Source organism: Letharia lupina (genome assembly GCF_014066315.1).
Source record: "Letharia lupina isolate WasteWater1 chromosome Unknown contig_23, whole genome shotgun sequence".
NCBI lineage: Eukaryota > Fungi > Ascomycota > Lecanoromycetes > Lecanorales > Parmeliaceae > Letharia > Letharia lupina.
Window position 1 is genome coordinate 921,494 of NW_023502992.1, and position 27,145 is coordinate 948,638.

General features: G+C 49.1%; 9 protein-coding genes across 9 annotated transcripts; 4 read left to right on the forward strand and 5 right to left on the reverse strand.

Annotated features, from left to right (window-relative positions):
• Positions 1–1,884: 1,884 nt before the first annotated feature.
• Positions 1,885–2,595, reverse strand: HO133_006158 (uncharacterized protein; the record flags this gene model as incomplete). Its single annotated transcript, XM_037297058.1, has 2 exons — positions 1,885–2,243; positions 2,319–2,595. The coding sequence occupies 2 exons, from the start codon at positions 2,593–2,595 to the stop codon at positions 1,885–1,887; spliced, it is 636 nt and encodes a 211-aa protein (XP_037147632.1).
• A 3,950-nt stretch (positions 2,596–6,545) lies between these two features.
• HO133_006159 (uncharacterized protein) lies at positions 6,546–7,534 on the forward strand (the record flags this gene model as incomplete). Its single annotated transcript, XM_037297059.1, has 2 exons — positions 6,546–6,902; positions 6,959–7,534. The coding sequence occupies 2 exons, from the start codon at positions 6,546–6,548 to the stop codon at positions 7,532–7,534; spliced, it is 933 nt and encodes a 310-aa protein (XP_037147633.1).
• Positions 7,535–9,618: 2,084 nt separating this feature from the next.
• HO133_006160 (uncharacterized protein) lies at positions 9,619–10,182 on the reverse strand (the record flags this gene model as incomplete). The annotated part of the gene is made up of 2 exons (XM_037297060.1): positions 9,619–9,774; positions 9,796–10,182. The coding sequence occupies 2 exons, from the start codon at positions 10,180–10,182 to the stop codon at positions 9,619–9,621; spliced, it is 543 nt and encodes a 180-aa protein (XP_037147634.1).
• Positions 10,183–10,737: 555 nt separating this feature from the next.
• HO133_006161 (uncharacterized protein) lies at positions 10,738–11,832 on the reverse strand (the record flags this gene model as incomplete). The annotated part of the gene is made up of 2 exons (XM_037297061.1): positions 10,738–10,935; positions 10,987–11,832. The coding sequence occupies 2 exons, from the start codon at positions 11,830–11,832 to the stop codon at positions 10,738–10,740; spliced, it is 1,044 nt and encodes a 347-aa protein (XP_037147635.1).
• Positions 11,833–12,912: 1,080 nt separating this feature from the next.
• Positions 12,913–13,870, forward strand: HO133_006162 (uncharacterized protein; the record flags this gene model as incomplete). Its single annotated transcript, XM_037297062.1, has 3 exons — positions 12,913–12,972; positions 13,193–13,294; positions 13,322–13,870. The coding sequence occupies 3 exons, from the start codon at positions 12,913–12,915 to the stop codon at positions 13,868–13,870; spliced, it is 711 nt and encodes a 236-aa protein (XP_037147636.1).
• Positions 13,871–15,030: 1,160 nt separating this feature from the next.
• On the forward strand, positions 15,031–15,591 carry HO133_006163 (uncharacterized protein; the record flags this gene model as incomplete). Its single annotated transcript, XM_037297063.1, has 2 exons — positions 15,031–15,184; positions 15,455–15,591. 2 exons carry the CDS (start codon positions 15,031–15,033, stop codon positions 15,589–15,591), a joined length of 291 nt encoding a protein of 96 aa, XP_037147637.1.
• Positions 15,592–17,444: 1,853 nt separating this feature from the next.
• HO133_006164 (uncharacterized protein) lies at positions 17,445–19,584 on the reverse strand (the record flags this gene model as incomplete). Its single annotated transcript, XM_037297064.1, has 5 exons — positions 17,445–17,898; positions 17,947–17,958; positions 18,070–18,279; positions 18,412–18,529; positions 18,690–19,584. 5 exons carry the CDS (start codon positions 19,582–19,584, stop codon positions 17,445–17,447), a joined length of 1,689 nt encoding a protein of 562 aa, XP_037147638.1.
• A 1,843-nt stretch (positions 19,585–21,427) lies between these two features.
• HO133_006165 (uncharacterized protein) lies at positions 21,428–23,065 on the reverse strand (the record flags this gene model as incomplete). Its single annotated transcript, XM_037297065.1, has 1 exon — positions 21,428–23,065. The coding sequence occupies one exon, from the start codon at positions 23,063–23,065 to the stop codon at positions 21,428–21,430; it is 1,638 nt and encodes a 545-aa protein (XP_037147639.1).
• Positions 23,066–25,345: 2,280 nt separating this feature from the next.
• HO133_006166 (uncharacterized protein) lies at positions 25,346–26,070 on the forward strand (the record flags this gene model as incomplete). Its single annotated transcript, XM_037297066.1, has 3 exons — positions 25,346–25,365; positions 25,416–25,437; positions 25,843–26,070. The coding sequence occupies 3 exons, from the start codon at positions 25,346–25,348 to the stop codon at positions 26,068–26,070; spliced, it is 270 nt and encodes an 89-aa protein (XP_037147640.1).
• Between the last annotated feature and the right edge of the window lie 1,075 nt (positions 26,071–27,145).

The window sequence follows — 27,145 nt, forward strand, 5'->3', positions numbered from 1 at the left end:
GAAGATATATTATTTAAAGATTTAAAAAACTAATTTAATAGCGGCGAATTAAGCTTTATAAGATTTAAAAGAGACTTAATTATTAATTTAAAACGCTATTATTTAGAAAACTTCGATTTATTAAGTCTTAATAATAATATTATTAATTTATAAGATATTATTACGAGTTTTAGATTAAATACTTTAAAGATAAATATAGTAGAGATATTTATTATTACTTTCTTCTTTATAGCTATATTTTAAGAGAGTAAAAATTACTTATTATTAATAATTAGTAGAGTATTTATACGCCTCTTTCTTATAGTAGACTTTTTAAGATTATTAAGCTTCTTTTTAAATAGCTATTTAGATAATATAGCGATAATAATATAATTTATAAATGTAATAAAGAAAGAATCTTTTTATATATTTATACTATATTATTAGTTAGATAATTTTAATTCTAGTCTAATTAGAAAGATAAAATAACTACTACGATATCTATATAACGAAATACCTTTTACGCATATTTGGCGGTGGTTACGGCGAAAATTTGGTGGGGTGGCTGCCAAACGGGCGCTCCCGCAAATAGTTTTGCAAAGAGGAGTATGCGAGATTGGGATGCCAAGAGATCTTCTTTCTTCGGCTATTCATCAAAACTTTCTCGGCGATGGATGATCATTTCTCAACGCCTCCATGCTCTTCTTTTCTACAACCCTTTTCTGCTAATCAACTGCAGCTCCATCTGCCCAAACGTTGCGCCTTACCGCCCTCATGCGCTCTCCATGCCCTTCTCCACCACAACGAGTACAGCGTATCCTCCCACACCTCAAGCAAACTACCTAGATCACCAATGCCATCACCATCTCGAGCCCCTCTCCCTCCTGATATACCGTCCCCGACCTTGGGCCGCAGCCCTCCTGTGATCTTGTCAGCCAGCCCTCCTACTCTCTCGGCGTGCAGCTGCTTGGCTACGTTGTAGCTCTCCGGGGCGGTCGTGCGCGATCTTGGAGTGATAAGATGGCGGGTCATGGGTCGCTGGTGAGGATGCGTGGCGTGTATGTACGTGAGGAGGACATAATTCAAGGGAATGAGGATGCGCTGTGGGCAGGGAGGAGTGGGCTTTCGGTCAGTGGGTCATTCATGTGAAAGAGAAGAGTGGATACGGGGCTTGGCATTCGACGAGGATCCGGGAGGTAATTGTTGTGCGTGGATCTCGTTGGGTATATCATGAGTCCAGCGGATATGGGCGCAGAAGGGAATTGGAGACATAGGTAGGTGGACGAACAGGGCGTATACGGAGAAGGTAATTGGCGGACGAGCAGAAGAGTTAAAATATGATGCGAACGGGTATGCCTCAGGTGGCCCGGTTGAAAGACGCCTAAAAGTCTGGGGGAGCTACACACATGGATCATCAAATGAATTAGAAGAGAATAATCCAAATCTGCGCACTCTCATCACCCTGGCAGACTCGACTTCCCAACCTCTGGCCCTCTCCCACGAGCATCCTCGCTTTGCAGAACCGGCATCACCATACCACATCACACCGCCCCCATCTTACTCTCACTCCCTAAGGTTGACCACCAAAGATCGCTTATACCGCAGTAGCCACAAAGTATAAGTCTGCTGGGTTTCTCAGCCGTACCTTTCACACTCCCACACCAAACCAAACGCCCACAAGAAGGTCGCGAGCAGAAGCTTCATCTCGCCTTGACGAAACATCCTTCCCAACACAATCGCAGGGCCCGAGCGAACGGGGGTTGAAATCTGACGACGACGCAGCATCGGGAGGTAGCCAACGTGGACGGCGGAAGCTGGACGGTGAGTCGAAGAGCAGTGCGGAGGGGTCGGCGCCGTATTGGATGGCGGAGACATGGGCTTGAAAGATGATTGAATTGGTCAGCCTTACAGGTGAGTATTGCCCGGAGCAGCTCGTTCGTGAGGGGTTGGATTAGAACGAGCACATATGATAACAGAGGGCCACACGACCAGAATCCAGTGCCCAGTGCCAAAATGGCCAACGACGCGGGCCAAATCAACAGGAACAGACGGTGCGAGGCGCAGTTTTTCTTCGATGAAAACGCCGAGATGGCGCAACTCGTGCACAGCAGTCGAGATCATGTCCGTCTCACGTGCCAAAGCCGTGCGGATATCGTCCACAAGTATAGCCAACTCGCTGGGGCTTCGCAGTAGAGAGTTCATGATACCGGTGAGGGCTGTGGAGGAGGATTCGCCATCGGCGAGCAAAAGGCCGTTGATCTTCGCTTCCAACCTCCGTTATGCTCATGCCTCTGTCGCCGGTGTCATCGCCGTCGCGGAGCATCTGTGCTCCAGATCACCCTTGTTGCTGCGGATCACCACCTCCTGCCGCTGTGGAACGTCTCCGGTCGTTTGCGGACCCTTTCCCTCACGAGGTCGAAGTGGTCCTGGCGGTCTTTGTGTTACGCTCTTGAGCAGCACGAGTCGCAGAACGCGGTCCGTGTTGGGGAAGTTGGGGCGTCGGATTGAAGCGGATGAGGAAAGCGCTTGCGTGTCGTTGTCGGGCATCGAGGTCCGGGGATGGGCGCGCGGAGATCTGATGCGGTTGAAGGGCTCGCGGAAGATTTGTGAGCTCATGATATCGTGTCCGGTGGATGGGTACCAAGGGACGAGGTTGACCACGGTGGCGCTAGTATCCGACTGATGATTTTGCTCGCGGAAAGCCTGCTCACTACTTCGTTGATGTGTGTTTGCAAGACGGGTTCTTTGTCCCGGGGAGCTTTGTCTGAGAAGCCGTGGGCCATGAGGCGGTGGTGAGGAGAGTGTTCGGAATCGTTGGCCTTAAAAGATGCTGTGCACTCAGGTAGAGCCATTCGGATATAGAAATAGTACCATGCACTGGCATCGACGAACGAGAGCTCATTGGCCGCAATCCGAAGGCTCTCTCCCTACGTCTCGGGCAGCAGTTCCTTGATGCGGTGCACTAGGTAGCCATTCTGCGTCTCTTGAAGTAGAACATAATCGAGACCCCGGCCCATAATCGAGACCCTGGCAAAGCGAATGCATGATATATGCCCTTGTAAATTCTGAATGCACCGAGTACAAATCCGGTGTTACACTGGTCAGAACAGGAGGTAGGTGGCCTTTTCTTTAGCCGTGGCTGTAGAGATGTTCGATCGTCCATGTGAATTGATTGATATGCTGAAGTATACTAGATGTCAGGTAGACATGGCTGCGTGTTCTGTAGATATAATGCCTGGAGGGCAAGCAAGGAAGCGCCTTGTGTCAGTAGGGGAGATGCGGTATGAGAACGTTGGCGCATTGATGATGATCACGCGGTGTGCCAGAAGACGCATGGAAGCGATGAAATCTGCTTGAACATCCCATCGCCATGATACATACATATCGCACAAACAGCATCCCCATGCACGCCAGCTCCTCCACTTACTCCAGATCCTCAGGCATATCTCGCATCAACCCCGCAATCCGATTCGACCCAATTCATCCGTAGCCTTCAAGACACTCCTTCACACCCTTACGACCGTCAAGACCGTCCATCTCTCCGAACCCGTCTCCCACTCCAAACGACTCCCTGCACGCCTCGACCGCCATTGACGCGAGAGAGCAACCGAACGGAATCCAACAGCACGCCAAGAGCCCCACCCCCGCCCAGAAAGCACGCGTCCGCGGCGGAGAAAGCGCGAAGGTCGAGCCCGGGCATTTGCTCCCTTCTTCCGTAACACTCGCGACGCGATCTTCCGTCGCCGCTAGGCACCGAGCTTTCACCCCTGTGACTGTATCAATGCCGGGATCATCACCATCGTCATCATCATTGTTACTATGACTGCCGAGCAAGTAGTCGCAGAGAGCGCGGGTCGTATCGGCGAGCCGGGTCGTGTCGTCGAGATGGCAGCGGCACTGCGTCCCTTTTGCGCGGCCCATGCCGTAGCTGACGTAGGCGATGGCGAACACGCTGTACCCGAGGGGAAACCAGATCCAGATGCAGGTGGTGCTGAGGCGGAGTGTGGACCGTTTGTCCGACACGGTCGTCTGTGGGGCGGGCTGGGGTCTTGGTCACGCGCAGGCTTGTTGGTAGCGACAAGTTATGATGGTTTCTGATGGCGTGGCTTGTTATTGTGGCGTGCCATTTGCGTTTGTTGTCTCAGCTGTGGTCGCGGTTAGGGTCTTGGACTTAAGCTGCAGAGCGCGGTGAATACCATCGGTGAGGTGTAGTGTGTAAATATGCAATTTTAAGATCACCCCTTGATAGAAACGCATTCCTCAATCTTAGGGAGACAGCAAGGGCAACGCATGGAAAGCTTTGTCAACTTTGCATCAGGGTAAGGCTCAATAGGAGCTGGCATCCTGATCTAAAGTCTGGAGCGGCTTGATAGCAAGACGCAGACGATTTCTTGCACAATCAAGATAACACAGCGCCAGCAGAGGAAGGCCAGGAGACAAGTCAGCAGCACAGCGGACAAGGCCATCGCGAAAGAATGAAAGAAAGGATAGCAAGAAGGAGGGTTTCTTGCATCTCGTGCTCAAGACTGACCGATGGCGCGCACTCAGCCCCTCGCATTGCATGATACGACCGAGGCACGTACATGTCACAGTGGATGAGCATGGCTGTCAATACATGAAATGTGATCATGGCCAACAGCGTTGAGCAGATACGGTACTATGCTTTGGCCACACCGACTTTAGACATTCTATTCTCCTCGGTGTTGGAACGAGATGGGCGCTGATGTTGGCGGGAAGGAAAAAAGGAAGCGGAGCATTTAATCAGTACAAGTAGAGTGTTTCGCGAGGTACTGACTGATTGGACGGACGGCAAATCTTGCCTTCCGGCAAAAGATACCGGATGGATGTCTGCTTGGAAAAGAATCGCCTCGGAAAAGCCGGAGGATGCGAGGGGAAAAGGGATAGGACCAGCTCTCGTCAAAGGATTTATTTATTACGGCACACAGGAATAATATTAAAAACCCCAAATCACGGCGAAGTCGGGGGCTGATGTCAGATGCAGATGCAGATGCAAATGCAGATGGTCAGACCCAGGGAATCAGATACAGACCCGAAGGATGCAGCAAGGCAAGGCTGGAAGATACTGTATGTACCTTGTATCATCTCGCGAACCTTCTTCCTGCTCACCGGTACAGATGTTATTTCCAAGCAGTAAATGTTAATCATCATCATCTCTCCCCGGTCCCCATACATACGAGGTAACTCGTACACTTGATTTAATCTATAAAGTACAATCCGCGAATGAATGACTAACATGAATGGGCGCCAAGTCAGTCTTTGATTTGATGACGAGTGAGCCGGTTGAGCCGTGATTCCTTGGCATGATCGGCGTGGACGCGCTCAAGGCGGAGCTGTCAGCCGGAGGCAGAGGCAGAATCCAAACAAAAGCTGCTTTTCCTCCCGCCACCAACCGACATTAGTTTGTTGTTACTTGTTACCATCATGAAGTAGGTACCTAAAGTCGTACTGTATGTAGCTACCTACATGGACCTATTTGCGATGGACCGCGCAAATGGAAAGACAGCATCGACGTGGGTATGCGCATATGCATATGCATCCTTGCATGTCTTCATTGCGCTTTGACTACAGTACCTACGGTAGGTTACCTCAAAGCCTTTTCTGCATAGGAAGGTACTTCTCCAGGCAGCTCTCTTTTTCTTCCTCTCTCCCCCCCCCCTTTTTTGAGTTCACAGCGACCATGGCGCAATAGCTCGCGAAGATGGGAAAGGAAGTTGGAGATGGCATTCTTGCATTGGCCAGTGGTCTCGCGACGGATCTAAATTGAAGTTTTAGCGTGGGTGGGAAATGAAAGGCTTGGCATGTATAAAGGAAAATACGGTATCCTTTAACGAGTGCGTGGAGGGAGAAGTCTTGGCATTTCGTAAGGGATGTTTCAGCGACTGGGCCTTACCTTACCTAGTCAGGGGTAATCCGGCTGCACTTTCAGTCTGGATGACTTTGGGGATTATTTGACTTCACCGCTTCTTCCTTGTCCGCCTTGGTGCCTGGTTCTGTTCCTGCGTAAGCACTAAATTCTGCATGATCCCTGAATTTTGAGGGGAAAATCCCTGCCCTTCCGTATGCACAGCCGTTGATCCTCGCCGTAGGAATACTGTACGGTAGAACGATGATTCTATTTTTGATATCCGGTCTAATCAGAATAAAGTACAACCTCATTAAACTAAATTACCAGACATGGATAACCGTACGCTATTGGTTGCACCCGTTCTTCTCAAGCGAGAAATTAGTCAGACTTTTGGTTATGGGGGAGAAAAAAAAGGGAGAAGAAAGGGAGCAAAGCAATACGAGGCTTCATCACACAGCCCGTGTTGGCTCACCCGCGTCTCCTATAACAAAGCCCATTCCCCGAATCAAAATCTTTTCCTTCTTTTTCTTCTCATTCTTCTCTTCATCAACAAATCTACAGTCACTCGTTAAGTACTGTTCCAGTCGCTCTCACTATTACTTGTTTCTACTTCTAATACTCTTTTAATTTACCCCCCCCCAGAACTCTCTTCACCTTTCCAATAAAAAACAAACCACCCCACAAAAAATCAAATTTCAACATGCAGTCCGCAATTCTGGTTCTCGCTGCCGCCGCTGGTGTTGCCAATGCCTGGGCTGGAAACTACTCAATGAGCGCTGGCTCTGCCGCCGGTCCTTCCTACACAACCACCACCCTCGTGGACACCACCACCGTCTCCTGCGGTGCCACCGGTACCACCATCACCGGGTCCTCAAAGACCTTCACTCTCACCGCTTTCGAGACCTCCACCATCACCGACTGCGGCTGCACCAAAACCACCGTCATCCCAGCGACGCCATATACCACCACCACCACCGACATCTTCACCTCCACCACCGTTTTCTGCCCCGCCGCGACTACCGCCATATTCGGCAGCAAGACTTACACTGCGTCTGTGGTAAGGGAGCTCGCAACGAGACTGTCTCTTGGATCGCCTACTGACCCATCGCGCAGAATGAGACCCTCACCATCACCGAAGGCTGCCCGTGCACAGAGACCAAGAGCGTGGTCTACACTCCCGGCGTTCCAGTCACCACCACTGGTTTGACCGTCAGCACAACCCTAGTCTCCACCTCGACCGTCGTCTGCCCAAGCTCCACCACTCTGCTGGTGACCGCACCAAGCACCTACGTCAGCGTGTGCCCAAGCCCAACCACCTTCACCGCCGTCGTCAACTCCCTCAGCACAGCCACCCACATTGCGAGCGTGTCCGGCCAGACCATCACCGTGACCCAGTCAGCCTCGGTCGGCACCTACACTGCCACCCCCAGCCAGACGGTGACCGTGTCTGAAGGTCCCTTTTCCAGCAGCACTGTGGTGCCATTCACCACCACCATCACCCCCGCGCCCGCCGCAGCAGAGGCCGGGGCGACCACCACAGCGCCCGCGGCTCCCGCTGGTACTGCCGTTGGCTCCGTCGTCGCACCAAAGCCATCCACCGCTGCGCCCTTCAAGGGTGCGGCCAACAAGCTCTCCGGTGCCGGTGCCGGTGTCGCCGGTCTCCTCGGTCTCGCTGCCTACCTCCTGTGAGCGGTCGACGTCTGCTTTACTTGATGACGGCTGTACGGTTGGCTTTTTTCGGTTCTGGTTTCCTACAGACCTACCTCTGCGTACGCGTTTCGAGGTTCAAAGGGATGATGTAGATGCGCTGGTGTTCCTTTGAAAATTTACTGGACACTTGTTTACGATGTTGCATTTGGCTTGGTTGCCACCGAATGTAGGATAGACCAGGCATTCCAGGCGCAAATATCCATTATATAATTGTCACAAATCCGACAGATCTAAAACCTTCACTTCTTGATCTCGCTGTGCCCACGTGCTCCTACAATCGTACCGAATCAATCATGTCATGTTGATACCTCGGCGATGCATCATCGCGCTGTGAACGCGCACGCCCCTCTAATCTGCCTTGTTCGGCCCGTCTTCGAGACTAATAAACAAACACGAATCCCAACACGCACACTAACAAACGATACTAATCTCCTCAGCCCACCAACATCATCTCCAACGCATTCAAAAATCTCAGTGCACTCTAAGTCATGACCGGCATACGACCGCATAAGGTACATCCATGGGTCTCGGAAACTATAACCACTTTGCTTACTCCACTTCTACTCCCTCATCAAACCGCCGTGCGCACTCTTTGCCGGGTGGGTAGGTTGGCTTACTCTATCATCCCCCCCTGCCGTCACCAACATCGTATCCGTACTCTACTCTACGCACGCGCCGGGGGTTGGATCAGCCTTTTCCCGGAATAGATGGGGGAGTGCGAGTGCGAGTCTTGCAATTGGTGGCTTGGTGTGGTAGGTAGGTAGGTGCGATGGTTGTGCGGTGGTTGGGAGGGTTTGTGATGGGATGGATGGTTGTTTAAGAGTACATTGCATAGGAGGTTTGGAATTGTGGAGAAGAGTAGAGTAGAGTAGAGTAGAGTAGATTTCGTAAATGCCAGTTGTAACTACTGTAGCTGAGGAATGGATTTGGAAGTTTGGGAGGGGGTGGATGGAGGTGTGATGAATGGGTTGGAGGAGTCGGGTTTGGGATGGGGTGGATGGATGGATGATTGTTCTGAAGACTGGAATGTTTCAACGAGTGGAATACCACGGTGAGGCGACGATTCATCGCTCTCGCAAGTTGTGACAGTGCGCAGTGGTTGCGCGCGTTGCTAACTAACTGCCTCGCGAGTGAAGGCAGACATGCTCGTTCGTTGAGCATCGTACCGTATGTACCTTTGTGAGCGCCGAGGAGATGGGTAGGCTTGTCCTTTCCGAGGCTGGCTAGTCATCTCGGATCCGATTGCGGAGTAGGCTTTTTCGCTTCTTATTTGTCGTGTGGGTGATTTCGAAACGCCGCTTGCAGGCTTACCGTTCATTGTATAAGGTACATGTAGATGTTGTGATTGTAGGTGTATTATTGAGCTTTAATGACTTACCGACTGCGTTTTGGAGGGCTGGCGGTGTTTGCTCGTCTGCGTGGCTGATTCATGGATGCTAGTGTTTTCATATTGTTCGTGTTCTGTACATGTATATCTGTACTGACGGAGTTTCGTGTACAGGAGAGGGCAGATGTGTGATGAGGCTGGTGTGTAACGCGGGATTTATGTCTGGCGGATTCTTACTTATCATCGTCGGCTGGTCGGTGTATACTCATTCATTCAATTCGATCCGTGCTGATGATGTGAAAGAGAAAGGGTATTGCTGGTGTGATGCCATGAGGTGTATATGTGGTTAGGCTGAGGTAAGGTGGTTTTCTTTCTTAATCATCGCCCTGTTTTTTGGATAGATGGCGAATGGTTTTTGGTAAAAGACTAGCAGGAGGGTATTGAGATGAGAGGTGAGGAGGAAAAGGGAAGTAGGAAGATATGCGTGTGGCGAGACGGTCTGAGTGCTTTCATGCCACTGTTTGGTTTGATGGACTTACACAGTAACGAGGATGGGATTGGTGGGAGGGAATGTCAAGGGAAGACTTCTGACTTCTCGGGTAGATTTGCAGATGACTCTTTCCCAGCGAGCATCTGGTTAACAAGGAACAAAACTCCCATCGCCTTGACTCCCTCATATTCCAAAATCTCATATAGTCAATGCTACGACCCATCCATGTGCCCTTCCCTTAGACCATCAAGGCTCAATATACGTTCCGTCTGCAGCCGGCATATCGAAAACCGTCCCCATCCTAATCTCCACAACCTCATTGTCGCTCCCATCGGTCACCCACGCCCTAAAGAACCCCGTCCATCCCTTCATCGCCGCATCCAGCAACCACAGACTCGCCGCCTGCACAAATTCCCGACTCACCACCTTATCCTGCCCCTGCACCACCAACTCCAGCGCCAGCGCCCCAAACGTGAAACGCTGGTGGCGGCGACCGGGCGAAGGGTCCGTGGCGGATTGGGCCGCGGCGTTTTTGAAAAAGCGGATGAAGGTTGCGGTGGCGGGGAGTTTGGGACAGATGGAGACGAAGGTGGTGAAGATGCCGGTATAGCCATTGGGGAGCTTCTCGATTCTGAAGGAGGAATCTCGTTTTTGAGGAGATTGATGTGGTGTTGTACGTGAGGGGAGAGGATTCTCGTGAGCTTGGCTGGGGGTGAGACCATTCATTGGGTGTGGGACGGCAATGGCGATTGCAGCGGCTGTGAGGAAGAGGAGAAGCGCCAGTAAGGTCGGGTTCGCGTGGGGTTGCATACTGGGCCTTTCCATCTACACAACAGCACAAGACATAGGAGTTTGGCAAGTCGAATTACAGTTGACGACGAAGATGGGAATGCTAGAGAATCGTGCCTGTTTATGCTTCTGGCGTCTCACGTCAGAAACCGAGTCTCGACTCTCGAACGCGCAATTCATCCCACTTTTTATTTTCCGAGCGCGTGGCGGCAACGATAGACAGTTAGTATTGCGCGACATTCTTGAGCAAATGAGATGATACGGTGAAGGCACGGGGTGTTGATCGAAACGTGCCAATCAATGGGTAAGGTTATCTGAATCGAGATGCTTTTGCCTGGACCTAGTCCGCGAAAGTGACTGCTCTTACTTCAGAAGTTCGGGCGCGACCATTGGCAGGATTCCCTTTCTCTATTGTTTAATGGGTACTTATATATCGCTTGTCTTTTGGGCAATCAGCTGCACACAACCGGCGGATAGGCTGTGGGTTGTACCTACCTGAACAAGTAAGGATGTCGCCACGGAAGGTAGCGTGAGGAAGATGAAGTGACCTCATAAAAAGAAAAAGACCATGTCCGGTCAATCTGTGTGCATCCATTTCTCCCTAGCATCATTGATAAGTGCCCAGAGTCTCTGCTTCTGGTGCTTGTCTCCGAAAATGGCCTCAACTGCTCGGTCACAAAGGTCGATCAGATCGTTTCGGCTTAGATTGAAAGCTTGAGCAATCAGGAGATATTCGTTGCTCAATGTACTATCAAAGACGCCAACATCGTCCGTCTGCATCAAGATAATTAGCCATTAAGCTGGATGATGCATCGAAACACTCACGCATAAAATGACAGGACATCCTGTCTTGACCCAAGATACAAAATGATGGTCTATCACACCGCCTTCGATCAGCTTTGCCTTCACGTTGCACGAGACACAAAGCTCGAGGCCAAGCTTTCTGTCCTCGACCTGATCCTTGATTTCGTTGGGAACATGGATAACATGACCCAGTCTATCTGGTTGGAAAGAGAGCAAGGTACTCAGCTCCAGTAATGAAGATGAAGCAGGGATTTCCGCGAAATGCAGCGAGATCTTCAATCCATACAGCTTGGCCTTATGGAAGGCTTCTTTGAACGTTGAAACATCGCCTTTGCTTGGATCACCGCATAGGTCGACGCCAACAACGCCCCTTGATCGGTACCGGATGGCTAGGTCGACCACTTCGATTGCTTCTTCAGGGGAATTGCGACGATCGACGGAGAGGATAAGGTACGTGGCCATGACATTGAGATCTGGAAAACGGTCAATGCAGGAAAGAGTGGTAGTGATATAGTCGTCTTTGGACATGGAAGAAGAAGAGCGAGGGGTAGTTCGGAGCTCGAGATATACGACGCCATCCTCTTTGAAGTCATGAAGAACGGCGTTGGTAGAGTAAATGATGCTTGCGGGCGTGGAGCATAGCTCGTAGATGTACTTTGAGAACAAGGGAAAGAACGTCATGATATCCCATGATTTGTCTCTTGACATAGCCTCTAATGGGTCCTGCAGTGACATGTTTGGGTCTTCCAACCTTCTTTGGGTCCATATCTGGTGAAGGCAGTGTGGAGTGATACTTCCGGTGAGGTGAGCATGCAGTTCAACTTTCGGAAGGTCCTTGGTAAAGGCGGCATCCACAACTTTTGCCATTGCTTCGACGCGGATTTGACGGCGAGATGGAAAGGCCAATTACTTAACAGACGCTGTTATTGGCGTTGAATACGAAGAGGTAGTCTATATTCCACTATAGAGTTCAAGCATCAGAAGCAAGTGATGCAAGAACAGACGAGGCTGCTTAATCAGCCTGCACCAAGCTCTCCCCAGTCCCTAGAGCGTCTACATCAGCTAAGCCCGCTCGGGCTAGCCTTCTCTGCTTACTAAGGAATCTTCAGGCACCCTTGGCACCAATGAAAATAAAAAGCACCGCAAATACGAACTAAATACCCCCCAGCAACAACCGAAGGCTGTGAAGTAGGCATATCAATCCGAAGGGGCTTAGCACCTTGGCACGTTCGAGGGACTGAGGCAACAATCATAGAAAGGAAGGTCTCATTGAGTAGCGTTCAACTTTCGTTAGAACATAATACCAAACCCCCCGGTGGTTGTTCAGTAATGATGACGCCAGCGCCTACGAGTACTGTCAGTCGCAAGCAGGCCTTTGCGCTGATACACCGCTCGTCCGGACTCAAACGCTCACGACAGCGTGCGCGTGTGGTCAATGTCCTTTGAAGCTTTTGGAGCTTCGAGGAAATCCAACCATTCGATACTCGGTAGACGCTTGACGCGGATCTCTTCTCAGAACGGGCTTCTACTGTCAAGGATCTTCTTAAAAGGGTTCACAATCTTTGGCCTCCCAATAGGATGGACCGGCATCGAGTCTTCATGACCTTGGTAAGATGGATGAATTAGTGGTGGCCTCAAAGCCTGTTGTTGCAGTAGGTCTGCGCTAAAATGCTCCGGCATCCTGCGCAGCTGCAGGTTAAAAAGTCAATCCCAAATGCTCATATACAAATTCATCGACTTTTGGGGAGATTGTTCCTTCATTGTCTCTCGGCGAAATTGTAAGCAGCTGACCATAGCTTGACTAACAGTCTAGTGCCGTCTTCTCAGCTACGCCATCGGCTGGTGCGTTAGATCTACCGACTCGTTCTCAAGTCTCCCCTTTGCTTGATCGTAATATAAAGTTGCCTTTCGCCTTTCAAGAATTCTGCGGTAAAAAACGTGATCACAATGGCACCATTCAAGTTGCTGCTTCTCTCCATCATACTGCAGCTTGCTGCCACCGATTTGGTACCATTCGATGATTAATTCTATCAAAGAGTGGCTTTGCCGGACGTCAACATATACTTCCGCTATGCTGGAACTGGTCCGCCAATCTTGCTGGTGCATGGATACCCACAACATTCGGTAAGCTCCCCCAGAGTTTTCGATCTCCTCGTTGATGGCCATGGTTCGGCTAATCTAGCAGTGATAGCTTATGTGGCGTACCATCGGGCCAATTCTTGCCCAGAATTACACCGTCATCGCTGTTGATATCCGAGGAATGGGGCAGTCTACGATACCGTCTAGTCACGACTTCCCTTCCGCTACCGCATCTGAAGATCTGAAAGGCGTCCCCGACTTCTTGATCATCAATTAGACCTATCTCGTGGCGCACGACAAGGGGAATGGCCAATCCGCTGCACTTAATGCCAAGTATCGCTCACTGGTAAAGCGTGCTGCCTATACCGAATATGTTCTTCCAGGCTTTGGCTACGAGAGGGTTTTTTCTCCAGAGCTCGGTGTAACCGGCCTGTACCAGAACTGGCAGCTCGCCTTTTTCTCCGTTCCTGATGCTGCACAGTACTTCACTCAAGGCCAGGAAAAGCAGATGCTAGCCTGGTATTTCTGGCATGCGTCATATTCTGGCAACTCGGTAATTTCGCAGGACTACTTAGACAGATATACGCGCGAGATCTCGAAGGCGGGCTATCTGCGGTCTGGGCTTGAGTACTTCAATACCGCCGAGGATGACGCTGTATTTTTCAATTCGACATTCATTAGGCGTCCAACGATTAGAGAATCCGGCTCTAGTACTAGGAGGAGAAGCGGACCTGGCACCCGTGGCGTTGCTGGAGCAGACCTGGGACCCGATCTTGCAGAATCCCAGCTACGACATCGTTCCGAAGGCTGGGCATTGGCTCGGTAGGATACTCGAGATCCGCACTGTGGTACCCGTCACTCCTGGGACAGCGCTGACGGGAACGTAGGAGATGAAAATCCCGAGTGGACTGTAAATAGGGTTCTCAGTTTCTTTGCTGAGGATGAAGGTATTCCATCCGTGGACCTGTCGTACCTCAATAACAAGGTCACCTTAGTTTGAGAGCACGCACGTAGGGTCATGATATACCCCCGAGAATTGAGGTAAGTCAAGAAGAGAAGGCGGGATTGTCTGATTAGAGCCAGATTGACTTGCAGTTGCTGACTTCTCTCTCTCATGGTCCCCACTACATCAAGATATTCTATTTTCACCCAATGCACATAACAGTAGTTGACTAAGATTTCCCGTCTCAGATGCAACAGTCTATTATTTGATCTCTGTGTTTGGGCCCATTTCTTTGCGTATCGCGCGGGTTGACGACTTGGGCAGTGACAAGACGCGAGCGCCATCGACGAACAACAGGCATGGGGCAGCAAAATCTACCCAGGGCTTCTAAGCTCGAACCATTTCCCAATCATTTCCGTTAGTCATACTTGCGTTTGATGTTCACGCCCCCACGCCAAGCGTTTCATGGCTGTCACACTCATACACGATCGTCCCAAAAACGCCGACTGTGCCTCCTCATGTCTACTCATCGAACAGGACCTTCTTTCTCGAGTCGAGTCGGCGCGGCCGAGGCGAAAAAGAGACCTTTTTATTCGCTCATTGTTGAAATATCAGAATTCCAGGTTATGTGGAGGTGCATATCTCTTATTTTCGTAAATGTTTTGAATAAGGGCTGGCTGTGACTTCCATAGAGTTATAAGTCTTAGATCTATGCTCAAACGTCATGTAAATGCTGGGAGAGGGCACAACCAGATCGATTAGTCCACTGCATTTCCGGAAAGTAAACAGTGAAGTCCCACGTACAAATACCGAAAAGTAAAGACAGTCCAACTGAATCGAACGAAATCCGCATTTGTTGCGCGGTCTCCCTTTATAAACTTTAGATGTAGCCCTTTTCCATTTCGTCATCCTTCAGAGTTTGTAACATTTGTTTCAAAAAAATTGAGGATCAAAGCATGCTGTTGCCACATGAACAGGTTAGCTGGCCACGACAGAGACCTCCCATAACCATAAACATCGATACCTCCCCTCCGAGACACAATATGCAAGACAGCAGCCACCCACAGGCCAGAGACATCACGGAGCAAACGAACCCTCTCACTCCGACTCTATCCGTGGAGGATGTCTCTGACGACAGACCAAACTCTCGTGACGACAGTCAAAGTCCGCTTGGAAAAGAACTCGCAAATCCTGCACGTTCGTCCATGATTCTCGCGCACTCACCAAGCCAGCTACTGTCCCGAGATCAGCCTCCGCAAAGCGCGGAAGTAGCAGAACGACAACCATCAGAGGCCCGATCACTGCTAGAAACCCAGCTAATTCTACCGTTAGACCCTCCCCATCCATAGATAGACTCAGTCAGTGCCAAGAGCCCATGCTGAAACTAATGACGAGTCAAATAGTCCTGCAACGGAGAAGGATCCCACATCTCTGACTTTGAAGACCGCAGTGTCCAGGGTAAGTCAGAAAGTCCTACAACGGGAAATGAATGTGATGTTTCTGGCTCTGAAGACCTCAGCATCCGGGAAGAGCTCAATTTGTACCAAATGCTCGACGAGCCTTTGGCTCATGACCATTCTCTGACTGCCACGAAGAAGTCGTAGGTTGTATGGCCTTTGACGAACATCGTTCGGCGCGTCGAGTTTCTCTCGAAACGTTAGAGGCGCAGAGCCAGTTGACTGATCTCTCTATCACTGGCAGGATAGATCTCAGTGCTCAAGTCCTCTAGACCGGAATTGTTTTGCCGACCTAGCGGGTTAGACAGCCTTTTGCCGGTCCCTGGAACGGGTGACTAAATAGCCAATAGGTCACCGCGATTTAAATATAACCAGAGTAGGAGGCACAGGAATACCTTTTTCGTCGCCACGAGCTCTTATTGGTTGCGAACATCAATCGTGTGGTGACAAACGAGGGTGTCAGGTACTTACTACGTAAGAAACTGGGTCCACACATGATAATTTTTGAGAACCTGGATTTAATTGTTACCAACGCTGATGTAATATGCCTCTGTCTATGGTATTAAGACGTACGATCTCAATGGCTGTTCCGTTAGGAAATTGAGATCCTAGAGTACGAGAAGAGTCAGAATTGGACGATTATCGCCAATTCGGCGGAAGCTAAAGCAGCTAAACAAACCCTCCAGAGGGTCAAGGCTCGAAGAAGTGCGCAGTCATCGCGAGCGCGTCGAATTCAAGTATATACCTGTCGTATCAGACAAGTCCGGAGGCGTTGTTGATACCCGCCAGAAACAAATACGTCCGGATATTGGCAAGGAATGCCGATATCAAGGCTAATGTTGAGCAGAAAGTCAAACACCGCAAGCTCTACTGACCTTGCTATGTCTCGTGAAACTCGAGATCATCTACCTTCTGCAGGAAAAATTATCCAATCTTCGTCGAGACCTCAAATACATCCGCGTCTTACTATCTAAAGGCAATCTATTGCCAACTTCTTTTCACGACGATCGAATACTGTTGGTAAATACCTCGGTATGCAGTTACTGCTATGAGACCTATCACTAGTTATGGTATTCCTAATGATGTCTAAGGAAGAAGAATCCTATGTACAGGAACGGCCTTCATATATCAATAACTAGGCCGAATGAGTATTAGCGTAAGCGAGTGTTGAGTTACCGACATTGGTATTTACCAACGAATACAATGCCTCAAGGAGTCATGTAAAATCCACGATCGTCACTACCATGTGACCCACATATCGGGCCTGCACGAACGAGGTTCGAACCGAATTGAAAGCACGGACGCATTGCATCAGGGTTTCTGCATGGGATGGCAGGATATTATCCAATTCGTCTATGGTAGTGTCAACACGAAAAACAAATCATCCGATCGAAGAAAGCTTTAACAATATCAGTAATCTCCTAACTGAAACTTCTGCAGAGAAACCCGCCAAGGTGAAACAGTCAAAGGCGAAAGGGCACAAGAGCAATTGAGAAACCATGCGGAAGGCTTGCAAAGCATCCAAGCGACCATTGCGACCGCAAGGGAAGATTCGCAGAATTTGCGAGGTCAGGCTGAAATTGCCAGGACTCTGGCGAGGAGTTCAAACGCAAGTGAATGATTGAACTCCATCGTCTTTTGTGGGTTCCTATGGGGGCTTTCGGTAACATAGCTGATAGGTGTTAGGTGATTTGGCTCAGCGTCTTGCACATCCGGTGTTGGGTTATGTGCTAAAGGACGCGAGCTTGGCGGCGTCATGCATGCGAACAGACTTAATGCAGTAAGCAATGTTGACGCCGAAGCTTATTAGGCGCACGTTGCGTCCAGGTGCTTGGGTGCTGGAGATTCTCATCTATCATACCTTTGGGCAGTGCTATGGCAAAGCAACCAACATTTATTTACGGGTAGCCTGCAGTCCCCCTTAGACAAAGCTGCGTAAAATCGACGATGTTGAAGCTAATACTTCAAGAGATTCCTCGGTAGTGTCTGCAGAGTATGTGCTATCTGCGGATTCTATCCTCTTCTTCAACCAACGCTTCAATCCATGATAGTCCGTTCCTTTCCATGAGTTCATCAGTCTCAGTATCTGGTAATTCAACTCTATCCATATTTGGCACTTCGTATATCTCGATACCTAGTAGTTCAGTGTCCTCTGTGCCAGACAACTCATCCTCTTCAAGCCTCTGTAGCTCAGCCGAGAAACTCGAGTTGGTGCCAGAAAGGAAAGGTGATCCGCAAGCAAGCCGAACTTGGTCCACCTGCAAGGCTTCTTCTATCTCCATCTTTCCCATGTCAAATCCTTTGAGCCTTCGTGAATCTCTCTTGACACCATTTGACCTCTCCGCCATTGGCGAGATCAAGTATCCCTCGAACTTGCATATACATTCTCTTGTCCGCTGGATAGTTGCGTTCCCCAGGAGATACGAGGTAGCGGTGGAGAGTATAATAGTGAGACTGTTTTGAAGGTGGAGCACTCCTCGGCTTTCTTAAATAAAGTAATACCGGTCGCCGATTCTGTCTGCAGCATCGTGATCATAGCCCTCACTAGAGTAAGGCCATTTGTCTTTATCATAATCTATCCATGCGTTGATGTGGTCATGTGGCAAATTCTTCCTCACTTAGTACATGTAGAGGAAATCAAATGTTTCGATGCCATCTACTTTATCACGTTGACTCAGAGTGATTCTCTTGCCGCCCATTGCAACATTTTTCTGGCTCCACGAAATGAAGACGTTGTTCATGAAGCTTTCGTCTAGTCTACCTCCTAAATCATTCTTCAGCTCTAGGCCGTCGTCGTCTGACTCGGAACTGTCGTCGTCCGGCACTTGGATGTTCCTTCCGAGGTGCGTATTATTTCAGGAAACAAGGTTGTGGACTGAATAATGTACTAGATGATCTTTGTTAGATACGCAATCTCGCAAAGCACATAGTAAATTCAATTCTCAATCGCCTAGATTGGGCTATGACCTTCCAACTATTGGAGCAAGTATTGGGTTCTTACCGACACTGCTACCATCAGCAACTCGGATAATGACTACAAAATCGCTCCACCCTTCTTGTCCGCTGTCTTTGCAAGGCCGACGTCCTATAGCCTCTTTTAGTGAATCAAGCTGCTAGGTTGTCACTCCCTTCCGCTTTGTCACGCTCTTTGTACTCGTTCCCATAGTCTTCGCCCCTCGTTTCCTCTGTTTCCTCTGTTTCAATCCTTTCACCGGCGCTCCCTTCTCTGTTTAATTAATTCGTACCTACTCCCATCTTCTCGCCACTCACTGCTTCTCCTTGACCAATTTCTTCCCCGCCCCCATGTTCCTCCTCGCTTTCATCAGCCGGACGGTCCACTTCATGAAAGCGCGTGTAAAATCTCTGCCTGTTCAGTACATCGTACGTTATCGACACAGGCTCCAAGATATGATGTTGACGGCCCACAGCACTCCAGGGACGGAATTTGATATATGGACCATTGTCCCCATAATGTTCAACTGCGGGACCCAGAATTGGTTCCAGTATGTTTTTCACGAACAGCCTGATCCTGCCCTCGTTGGCGTAAATCATAAGCCGCGGCATCAACTCGACCACCAGAACCCGGAACCCGACAAAGCTTTTCGGCCGCTCAAGGACCTTCGTGATATTGCTCTTGATCTCTGATAAGGAAGACACTATGCCGAAGTTCAATTTGATGAGCAACTTGTTTCGGTAGATGCCACGATGAACGAAATACGACGCAGGCCTGAAGTTAAGAACGGGTTCGATAGTAGTAAATTCTACGTAATAGTCTAGATTGCATCGAAGCTCAAAGTTCTGAGCCAGCAACTGTGACGATGTGTCGTAAAGTCGATTTACCGCAGAGTAGCCAGCTTCTTGGCGGAATATGCCTGCTCGGTAGAACATGGACTGCGCTTCCGTATTGATCCCCCGGCAGGTGCGCAGTAGTGAAAGATCGCCGGCAGAGAAGAGGAGAGCGTAGATCATGTCACGAATTTCGGGCGGTAGTTTGAGTAGGATACCACCTGCTGTGGGTGTTGATGTAATGGATAAGGACGCATTTGTTGGTGCAACATGCCGTGAAGATGATATCAATCTCTGCCGAAGCCTCGAACTGCGTCGTATGGTGAAAAATTTCTCAGTTGCCGGTAGAGCCATTATCACGAGCTGTTGAGCGTTGTGTTCAGACTCGAAGCGTTGGTTGAAGGATATTAATCAAACCTTACGGAAGCAGAGGCGAGTATGGAAAGAAGAATGGAGAAAGAAGATGAAGAACGGGGCCTTTATATTTGGAAGAGAGTTGGTGATGTGTTGAGTGTAGTTCGTTCGAGATTGAGTTGTTGACTTCGACACATTGTTGTTGACGTTTGGGCTTTTCAACACAAGATTTTGATCTCTCACAACGTTAGGGGCACTGTGAACCTTCGTTTTTCATGTAAAGCTATCGCTAATCCTGATACAGCCACCGCCACTTCACTCATTAAGTCATTGACTAACTATCTCTTTCGATGTGGTATCTTGGGAATTTGTGTAATAAGTCCTCACCGCAGATGCTGTGGATGCCACTGTGATGTTTCTTCTGGGCGGCGGATATTCATTGTCCCAGCCAAAGCTCATCATCAACATGCAATCAGTACGTCGATGGTGTACCTTATCAAGTATGTTAATATCATTCCTCAGTCTCCCTAGGCTTTGCGTAAGCAGAAAAAGAAAGCGAGTGCGAAAGCCAAAAGGATGATTACCGGCATTCTATGTTACGTTGTGCTACCGCTGCTCTGCGAGCTGTGAGGAGCGATTCTGGCCCTATGTTAGTCGAAGAATCATAGACTAAAGCCGATATTGAGTAAGAAACGATTCTACTCGCACAGCGAATGACAAGTACAACGTATCTACCTCTAGATATTTCCGGGAAAGAGTTCTGGAGAAACATCTTGGGCTTGAGCCATGCTAACTTGTTTTCTTCATTTCTAACAGAGTATTGATGCCAAAGCCATGAATTTGAGAAAGCCTTGACCACTTCGCGACTCTGCCGGATACCAGCAGCAATTTTGGTATTATTCCCAGACACATAGCCAGTTATACAACAATCCTGAGACTGACCAACTCGAAACCAATAGATGGTGGGTATATAGAACCTTGACCGGAACACCAGCGAGGTGATGCTAATGCGTGCGATATCTTGATAAAATTCTTTAGGGCAGAAAGGGTCAGACTTGCAAATAAGAGACTTACAGATAATTCAAAACGTAAGGGAGCCGATCAAACCATACATTTACACTACTTTCTTCCTGCCTTGAGAGGGTTCCTTCCTTTCGTACGCGAGGCTTGTGCACGTTGATCTTCCAATTCTCGTGTTCGTCTTGCTTTCACTTCATCCGCGGCCGCATTGGCTTCCTTCCTTTCTGCCTATAGCTCACATATCAGCCTATTTGTGTATAAACAACTATGCAACAACAACAAGGCTCACCTCAGCGCGATTGACGCATTTAACACAAGGATCCCGTTTCAGGTGGATCCAGCCTTTACAGTCGGGTTCCGGGCATTGTCGCTGGTGGGTACGGCAACGCCCATGGACAACACAACAGCGGCCCATCCTGACATACATGGGCAAAGTTCTACCGGGACAGTGGTGCGTCGTCCCGGTACCTGGAGGTTGAGGCATTATGTCACTAGGGCTGCTGAATCGGTCTATGTATATAAGAGTACAAGCTGCTGGGTGGGATCATTGGTTTGAGAGGCGCCTGGGACATGGCATCCATGATGATGAGGTAGCGCTTGTATTTGAAGCCGGGAAAAGGGGCGTTGGCTTTGTTCTATCTCTTCACTAGATGAAAGGAACCTCTTTGAAGAACCGGTATACTGTTCGCAGCAGGGTCTCGTTTGCAGTGAGTTGCATTCGGCAAATACAAAAAGGAATAGGAACGGCTGAACGAAATGCAACGAATTACGTTTACATCGAGGCACCCTAGATGGTCACATTGCGTCACCCAATCTTAAGCAGTCACTCGAACGCCCCGTCCTGCCCAACTCCATCCGCAGTCTCGTCTTTTTGAATTTCATTGGTCCTAGAAGATGCCTTGCTGCTCGCATCATCCTTCTTGGGATTCATCATTGACTCATATAGTGCTGCCCACTCTTTCAAGAACCTTTTAGCTTTTTTGGCGGCTTCGCTGTCTGGAAGACCGTGCTGAGCAAAGTGGAAAAGCTCCCTCGCCAGCCGGTACTCGGGTCTATAAGCAAGCCAGGTCCAATCAAACCCCACGACGTCATCGAAAACCTCTTTGAGCTCCTGTTGTTCTGGGGTGGATGGTGTACTGCTCGTCTCGCTTTCCTCTGCATCGTAGTACTTTTGATCGGTCCAGAGCCACGAAGGCGGAGCGCAGGAGACAAATTTGGGAGCAAAGGCGGCGCTGTCCCAGTCGACCATACCCGAGACGGTAAGTGCGCCGTTTGGCAGAACTTGTACCATGACATTGCGGGCTGCAAGATCAAAATGACATAGGCAATTCTGCCCATCGCCCAAGATACCAATCGAATCCATTTGTTTAGTCACTTGCACGAATTGATACTGGTAGTCCCAATAGAGTATTTGTGCGGGGTTATCGAGCAACTCGTGGGCCAACCAACGCCCAAATTGGGTTCCGAACCAATTTAAAGGGGTCTGAGTTGCGGGTTCAGTCTCTTCATCAGGGATATGGTCCGGGATCTTTGTCTTCCAGTCGACGTCATAAGGGGACTTGATGTCGAATGGGCGGACACTGAAGTTCTGGGCTCCGTCATCCGCTGGAGAGGCCTCAACAACACCAGGCGTAGAGTTATCGACATCTTGTAACGCAAGTATGATTTTCCCGACTTCTTGCGCAACTGTACAGCGTTGCTCATGAGTGAGCTCATCCCAAATTGCATGTAGTGAAACTCCTGGCAGCCGGCTTTGTACGACGTAACCACTCTCGAGAGGGTTGTTGGCCGTCGCATCAAAGCTGATGACATCTGCTACTGGAAGGGTAGTATTCTGGCGGACGTAGCGCAGAATAGCAACTTCACGCTCAATGTACCCAAATTCCGCCATCTGTGGCCGTGGAACCCTCAGAACGAGATTTTTTGGTTCAACGGTCCCAGTGTCTTTGACTGTTATCCCAACTATTCGGTTATAAGTGCCGCCAGCCAAGCGCTCAATGATGTATTCCTTGTCGGTTTCGGGAGAGGGAGAGAGAAAGCGGCGCAACTTCTTAAGCCGCACAGCTTCGAAAAAAAGAGTTTTTGCGACGCCGCCCACACGACTTTCAGGAGTTGCTACTCGAGACTCGGCAGGCCAGAGTACATGGCACAACTCTTTGACATGAACTTGATACTGATCGAACGGCTCTTGGCTGTATTCAAGAGTGGAAGTCCGCGAACCAATCGAGATGCTGGAGCTAACCGGGGAGGACTCATTGGCTAGCTGTAACTTTTCTTGAGTATCTCTCTGTGGTTCGGTGGTAGCTTCCTCGCCGCTAGTATCCATGATGCCTGTATTTGCAGGTGGGAATGACTCGTTGGCTGGTTGGAAAACATTTTCAGAATCATTTGGCGGTCTGATCAGAGCTCCATTGCCAGGGGACTGCTTACTGTCTGCAGCTGGTGTTGTTGTCGACTCCATTTTCAAAAATGCGTTGACTTGAATATCTTGTGAAACATACGAATGGACTCTGAAGCTGAAGCTCGCACAGCATGGAAGAAGCTGGTGCAAGCGAAATCTATACCCTTCAACAATGTAACAATTTGGTACCCATTCAACGTCGCACGCATGCGGTTTGGACTAGAAGGCATCTACGCACGAAGATGCATAAGAAAGGGAACTGAAACGTGAGGAATGTATAAAGGAAACAAAGAATGTCTCAGACCGCTAATTTCATCGCTAAGCTGAATGCAGTGGTTGACCCGCTCCTTAGGACAGCTATAGTAATTGATTCAAGATGCGACGAACATCGTAGGGGGAACAAGACTGGTTCTCTTGATAACTTCTCCCTTTACTTTGATGTGTGGAAGACGTGCTACCTGGAGGTTCCGTAGTAAGCAAAGGGACTAACCCGAAGGGGCTTAGAGTAGCCGGCGAAGAAAGAGACTGAGGCAAGTGGAAGGTTACGAGTTTATCATTAGTAATCAGACCTGCTTAGTCAGTCAGCAACGTAACGAAACGGAGACATATCTGAGGCACTGCTCTGGTTAAACCTTACTTTCAGCTGATTTCCTAATCGACCAAGGCCATTCGCCAGTCAGCCAGCTGTATCTGTAGATCGACTTATCCATGAATTCACCTGTGGCAATTCAGCCTCTCACCCTATTATGCTTGGCCTGTACCACAAGGAGCACTACCTTACTCCTTCATAGTATAACAGCCAGCCTGATATGACAAGATCATTAGTCAGTCGGGTAAGTTTCTTGCTGCCGGGAACATTTGATTGAACACGAATACTACTGCACGCGTATGAATATCCCCCCCCCCCCAAACCCCAAAAAAAACCCAAAAAAAAAAAAAATTTTTTTTCCCCCCCCTTTTTTAAAAAAACTTTTTAAAAAATTTTTTTTTTTTTTTAATTTAATTTTTTTTTTTAAAAAAACGGCGTCTCCATAGCGATGTTGATAACGGTAGCAGTATGAATGCGATTCTTCCCGTTCTGCAATCGTCAGCTTGTGTGAGATGATGGCACGGTGCAGCTGCAATAAACTGGGTTGGAGTGATGACGACAAAGAAAGTAGTTTTTTTACAGCGGCACTGGGCCACTTGTAAATGCCCAGATCAGTTACAATCAACCAGCAGCTGTACCAAATGACCTGTCGATCTACGAAGCAGCTGCCGTATGTACAAGTGCGTCATGGAAACTTATAGATAAGCTGACTTTACGCTTACTGCAGAGCGGCACACCCCTTTCTCTGTAAACACAGCTTCTTTTCTTCACAGGCTATTGAGACCATCCCCCCAAGACCGGCTGAATGGAAACTCTGGTCGGTGGCACCCCAAGAATGCAGCTTCCGAATTTGGACTCACTCCGAAATTGTTTTACGTGATGATTATGTTGCTACCTATAAAGCGATCACTTATACACAAGAGCTTCTATCTTCTCGGGAGATCTATTCTACACACACAGGCTTCTGCCCTGATTGAATCTCAAGTTCATTCATGTGTATGCCTATCCGTTTCCGACTCGTGGAGTGCGTTATCAAAGGACACGCGTGGGAATTCTGCAGTGTCCGGGAAGTGCCTTTTGTCCAATCCAGCCTCGAAGCCCGTTCCGTAGTAACACCCTTCGTGTCCAAAGGTTTCAGACGACTAACTCGGATATAGGGGTGTGTCAAGATTTGGAGGTGTACCTCCGAAGAAAGAAGGCGTGCCTCGACGATTTTCGAAAAGAAAGACTTCTTTATTCAGTGGCAAAGTTAGATCTTAGTTCCACTTTTCGGCTCACTTTAGCAAGATCGATGGGTTTTTATGGCTTGGGGCGAGTGGACACAAAGGGTTTTGAGAAAACGCCGGACGAGCCTCTTGCACGTGGAGTGACCATTTGGGGCTACACAGACCTCAGATCCCTTTTCTCCTAACGTAATCAAAATACAAATATATCAAGCCGGCGTAACTATTTATGTGAATATAGATGCACTGATAATGTCCCGCAGCTGATGGGTCCGTGGAGGGAAAGAAGGATTTTACAGCGGAAAGAAAAACTACCCCATCTAAACCGTGACGGAAACATTGCTGAATCGATTCCTTCCGAATGATAGACAAGTCTATGAACCATAGAGAACGAGAATATCATCATCCTCTACGGCATTTCGAATGGTTTGCCGTGCGAGAAAGCCACTAACGCGCCAGGTACATCATTTTCCCGCCATGAGGACGCTAAACTTCGATACAGTATAGGGAGCTTCGGATTTGTCCGGCATGGCCCATCATGCAACCAGGTTAGCAAACATAGTTTAGAGTCGCCACCAGGCTAAATTAGCTGTGATAGGTCTCAGTATGGGATCCGTAGGGTCGGCCCGATAATAGAGCACACGTCTCCAAGACCTAGATCGAGCAACTCGAGACCGAGCAAACCCTAATCACAACATCAGCCATATCCACACTCGCCACGTCCATGAAACCAATCGCCAAGGCCAGTATATCAAAGGAGACACACCTATAAAATTACTTCGCTTTCCCAAACAATTTTTTCCTTCATGGTCCGTCAAAGACATCTCTCCACTCTCTAATCGCTCAGCAGTTACAGTGACATTTCAAGGCTTTTAGCTGTTCCATTGTCTCTTATTAGCCAGCCAAGTCTCTAGCACGGTCGTTGTGCGAAATGCCACAGTGCGTACTCTGCCTCAATAAATGAGCCCGCTCCGTATTTCCGCCTAGAAGTCGATTATCCAAGCCAAGAGCTGAATCATGAACAGTATGATGATCTCGACGCTACACCAGTACTCGAGAGCCCCATCGACACCTACAAAAGTCTGACCTTCAACGCCTTCGTTCTCGCCGGACCATCTACACCCGGCGTAAAGGTTGGCGGCGTCGCCAACCAATCCCCACCAAACGCCGTGCTGACTTCCGTGACTGAGACATTGACAAATGGCACACCTTCCATCGTCGTCGCGAAGTCTTACAAGTCTTGGAGCCTCTGAGATCCAAGCCAACGATGGTCAAGAGATCGCGCTCGCATCATTCACATTTACACCGCCTCCAAACCCAGTCTACTACTGTGCCAATGATCCATGCTATTCTTCCGAGCACCTTCCACCTGCCGCTTTACAATGTCACCATCGTGCAAACCGATACGCTGGTGGCTTCGAAGATAGATAACTTCCACTACGACGTATCGACTTAAAGAGATGTGCCTCTGTGCGTGGATAGCATCGGAGCTTGAGGACTCGGGTGTCTTTGCGGTTTGATGCCAAGACACTCTAGTCCTCCGTCAAGAGCTTTCGCCAGGTCATACTTGACCCTCCTAGAACTCCGGGATCATAGGCACAAGTCTTCTTTAACCCTCGCCAACATTGAAGCTTGTACGCCAGCATCATGAGCTGGCGGTGGGTGGCTGTCGCCGTCGCAAGGTTGACAATGATAGAAACCCAGGAATCTTGGCAAGGACTATGCTTACTTAGTTAGATCGCTTGACTTAATAAAAATGCCAAGTCTTGTACGCACGTGGATACAAGGATAACGTAGCTAGATGCTGACTTGACGAATCTTACTTACAATATGCGTCCTCGTCGCGGGTAAGAAATATCAAATACCCGAGACCGCCTAGTATGCTTGCTTGGCACATGGTATGAATTCTTGACAGGAGCATTGCACAAGCCTTGGCTGACCTCATAAGTACCAACGGCTTCGTAGTAGACAGATTACCAATCTCACACATCACCAAGCCGGGTCTTATACACTATAAGCTACCATCGGTCGGGTCCTTGTGACTATGATGCCAAACTCACCGCGGCCGACACTATTCCACCCCTCCTCCTGGTACTTATGCGCCGCATTTACGATAGTACACAATCCGAAAATGTCATCGACTCGCCCGCGGTGATCCCCATTTTCGGGAAAACGACCGGACGAAAAGGGAATCTCCAACTGAAGTCCAGATATATACCGCAGGAAACATAGACCAGGCTTCCGTTTTTGTCCAGACTTGTCGCACTTGAGGGTCACCACAGTTGATAATATCGTAGGCCGCTTTCAGGATATCTTGTCCTGGTGCTG